Source organism: Colobus angolensis, unplaced genomic scaffold (genome assembly GCF_000951035.1).
Source record: "Colobus angolensis palliatus isolate OR3802 unplaced genomic scaffold, Cang.pa_1.0 Scaffold632, whole genome shotgun sequence".
NCBI lineage: Eukaryota > Metazoa > Chordata > Mammalia > Primates > Cercopithecidae > Colobus > Colobus angolensis.
The window spans coordinates 46,783-50,972 of record NW_012119955.1 but is presented as its reverse complement, the minus strand read 5'-3'; the positions used below and the strand labels follow the sequence as shown (position 1 = coordinate 50,972).

The following is a 4,190-nucleotide window of genomic DNA, read 5'->3' as shown; positions in this document are numbered from 1 at the left end:
GGCTGTGTTGTGGACATCGGGTTCACGATCGTCCCCGCTAGAACCCTGAGTCCTTCCTTTGAGAGTTCTTCCGTCACATGGGCTTTGGGAGGGAACATCGTAACCGAACCCTCCCACCACTTAAGGGCCCCCATGCTGGTGTCCTCTCTTTGGAATCCTCATTCTGTTCTGAATTCACAATCCGTCTCAATGATGACATTGGATCGCTGCCTGTGGCTTCAGCTCATTCACTGACATCACTTCCTTTCCACCCACAGGTCAAGTGCAAAAACTGCGGGGCCTTTGGCCACACGGCCAGAAGTACCAGGTGCCCCATGAAGTGCTGGAAAGGAGCCCTGGTTCCCCAGACCTTTGGGAGAAGGAAGGGAAGGAAAACCTGAAACCATGGAAGCCCCAGGTTCGAGGGAACCCGGGGCCCTTGAACAAGGAAAAGGGAGAGAAGGAAGAGAGACCAAGGTGAGCAGTGGGAGGGGTTTTCACCACCCTTAGGGTACTGCCACCTAAGGACATGGTGTCTCTGCACCCGCACACCATGCGCCTTTCCGTCTCTGGGACAGGGAAGGAACGCTGCAGAGAAAGAGACCAGAGCTCCGTGTCCTCCCCGGTTCCCCACCCAGGAGCTCCTTTGGCTCTGGGAGATTCAGGGACCGGGGAGAGGCGGGGTCCCTTCATGCAGGTTCCCCATGACAGGGGGAAAAGCAACAGAATCCAAATGACAGTCCTTACCTGGGAAGCCTAGAAGGCCACCGGCAGGATGGGAAGGTTGGCACATGAGGGAAGGTGCAGAGGCGGAAAGGGCACAAAACTTCCATTTATGTATCACAAAACACAGAACGGGACTGGGCCCCACACAGGGTTCTCCCTGTCTCCTGGGGAGAACCGGGGGGCAGGGCCTGAACTTTTTCTCCTCTGCAGGCAACAAGACCCGCAAAGGAAGGCTCTCCTCCAGATCCTTTCCGGGAAACTTCCGGAGAAGCCGCTGCCAAATCGAAAAGAATCCATGGAATCTTGTGATTGTCTGAGGGTGAGTGTCACCCTGCGCCCCTGGTCTTTTTCTCCTCTAGGTCACCCTGGTTTGTTTCCTTTCAGGTTCCCGTGTGTGTGAGGGGATCGGGGAACCCCTCTTCCCTGCCTTCTTGGGGTCAGGGACTCCACGATCCTTCCAGGTCCATTTGATTCCAGGTGAAGGCATCTGAAGATGCCGTATTTCCTGTTGCTTTCTTTCCGTGCAATGATGGCAAGCCTGCCAACAATGTCTTCCTAGCGGCCTGAGGAAATTAGTCCCTCAGGGGCCCCAAACATGGAGAAGGCTAACCCCAGGAACATGCATGTTTTCAGAAAAGACGTCCTGGGAACCCTTGAGCCACCAACCTACCTTCAGAAGGGCATTAGTCCGTCCCACTTCATGGAAGGCTGAGTGGAGGCGCTTTGATCCAGTTATTGCCCAAGACACAGTCCTTAGAAAAGTGGTATTCTTAGATCAGAGCTCGAGAGTGCATTTCTCATGGGTCTTGTCCTGATCAGCACTCACGTTGAGGATCTGTCCCTACTTCCAAGGACCACCTGTCAATACCGTATTAAGAATTTCCTGCTGTGTGCACCTTGTCTTTGGATGTGGTTGATTTCCATGTTGGCTCCATGCTGGGGAACTTCTAACATGTGTGGTCTCCTTTCTTTCAGGTTGCAAGCAGGCCAATGGCGGTCCACACAACCAATAAGAGGCCACGCTTGGACCCTGCCCTCACTGATGGCTCAGCTACCAAAATGTCTGACACGGTATCCGTCTTGGCTTCACTGTCTCCCCTGAGAAAAGCCAGGCTGAGCTCCTCGTCAAGTCTCCGACCAAAGGAACGACAGACAGGGGCCGTGGCCAACATCCCTCAGCCTGAAGTCAGGCAGCAGGGCCCGGAGCCTCTCATCGTGGTGAATCCGACACAAAGCAGGCCTCAGGGTGGCTGTCGAGAAGTTCCCCAGGCTGCCTCCAAGCCCCACGGCCTGATCCAGGTCATCAGCCCCCAGGCACAAGACAAACGACCTGCGGTGACCTCACAGCCCTGCCCACCAGCCGACACACACAGCTTGGGCCTCGGCTCCAATCTCAGTTTCAGGTCAGGAGCCAAGAGACCTGCCCAGGCTCCGACTCAGGCTTGCCTGAACTTCCCCAAGAAACTGAGAATGAGTCCCTTCCAGATGCCTGAAAATGCCATCCAGGGAGGTGAGCTGGGGGCCCCGGAGACTCTCCAACCTCCGCCAGCTACAACCGAACTCAGACCAAGTCCGTCGCCCCAGATGAGCAGGGGGACACCCGCCCAGGTTCCCAGCAGTGACTGGCAGCCTCCGCACAGCAGACCTTGCCTGCCTACTGTCCAGGCCTGCACCATGTCCCATCACCCAGTGGCCAGCCACGACGGGGCCCAGCCTCTCAGAATGCTCTTCCGGAGACTGGAAAACGGATGGTGGAGCTCCAGCCTCCTGACAGCTCCCTCGTTTCCCTCTCCTGAGAAGCCGGGAGCCCTCCTCGCTCACAGCCCTCATGTCTCAGAGAAGTCTGAGGCTCCCTGTGTTCTTGTCCCTTTGAGTGTCCTCTATGAGGACCTTCAGGTTTCCTCCTCCTCAGAGGACAGCGATTCTGACCTGGAGTGAGACTACAGGTGGCCGGGGCTCCATTGTATCCAGCTCCCATGACTTGGAGGGGTCTGTGGGACTGAGGAGCACAGAGCAGAGAGCAGACTGTGTGTGGTGACTCCCAAGCTCCCCAGCTGTGGTGCTTCTGTGGATGTTGGAGCCCAGGCCAGGCAGGGACCAGATGCAGAGACCCTGCCTCATCCAATCCTGGTGAGGGACATTGTAGTTCGCAGGGCTCTCTGGAAACCCACCACCAGAAGCTTCTGTGCCAGTGATTCGTTGCCTCAGAAACTGGGTGAGGTGACGCGCAGGAGTCAGACTTCTGCTGTGATGTCAGTAGGAAACTGGGGAATGACTGTGTGTCTGCTCTCTAGATGACTGAATCAGGGAACAGTTAGGGAACCCTGAGAGATGCAGGCCTTCAGCTGTGCCCCGCCCTGACAGCAGGGTTTTGGACGCTGTGAAGCGTTCTGTGCAAAGCCTTCTTGGGGTGTTTCCTCAGCCTCGAAAATTGGGCTCTGGAATGCCATTGGAAATAGGTGTGTTTAATTTGTTTTGAAGTGAATAAAATTCTCAAAAAGATGACGTACTCTCTTTTGACTTTCATTCCGTGTTTGTGTGTAACTCATTTTCCAGGGGCTTGAAAATTGCTTGACTTGTTAGCAATCCAAGTCATTATGTCTCCGAAACAGAGTTGATTGAGGGGACCGCAGGTCTTTGCAGGACCTGCGACTTCTTAAACATCCACAGAGGCAAGAGAACCTCAGCCCCACTCTACCAACATGCACCTAGTCAAATTCCACCAAGTGAATCTCACGCACGCTAACACGTGGGGAGCGTTGCTTACACCACGAGTCCCCACTTGGCTCACTGCGATGCCACATGTGGGATTTCACACGTCTGTGCTGCACCGCAGTCCATTTCAAAGTAGTAAAATAAATATCTTGGGTTTCTGTCGGTTTGCTGGAGGCAAAAACCTGTGATGTTGCTGGTTTTTGGTGGGAGAGTTTCACTCTGGAAAAAAAATATTCTGAAGATGGAGGTAGTCCTAGATTGTATTTCAAGGTGAGTCTACTTGATGCCAGTGAAGCATATTTTGGCATATAATACATATGGTTATATTATATTTTGTCTATATTACCTCATTTTAAAAAACCATTTTGTGAAAAATGTCAGTTAGATATACCAATGTTAAATTTCTGATCACGTGTCCAGAAGCACTGTAAAATGCAGTCTAGAATGCAAAATTCCCAGGCACTTCTCTGTTGAACTCTCTGCAGAGCGGCATTGCATCCAGTGGTTTTCAAGGTGCACTAGTGTGGCATGAGCTAGTCCTTGGCTTCCTGCTGAAGTTGGAATCCTGCAGATTGTTTAGGGGTGGTGTCAGCTTGTCCCATCTTTCCAGGTCATCATTAACCTTTCTTCGGCACCCACGTGGACTCAGAACTTACCTAGAGTCACAGGCAGGTCTGGGAAGCGGCCCTTGAGCCTTTGTGCAGTCCATGATGGTTCCATGCCTCTGGTCTGCTGGAGCACATTCTACAGAGGGATGGGCTGGCATAAGC

General features: G+C 53.4%; 1 protein-coding gene across 1 annotated transcript in view; it reads left to right on the top strand.

Annotated features, from left to right (window-relative positions):
* LOC105527578 (putative protein FAM90A5P) overlaps positions 1-3,210 on the top strand; it is a 3,610-nt gene extending 400 nt beyond the window's left edge. Inside the window, 4 exon segments of the mRNA XM_011963942.1 lie at positions 247-354; positions 357-456; positions 916-1,024; positions 1,681-3,210. Of these exon segments, the coding sequence (XP_011819332.1) occupies positions 247-354; positions 357-456; positions 916-1,024; positions 1,681-2,643 (1,280 nt within the window). The 3' untranslated portion in view covers positions 2,644-3,210.
* Positions 3,211-4,190: the final 980 nt, after the last annotated feature.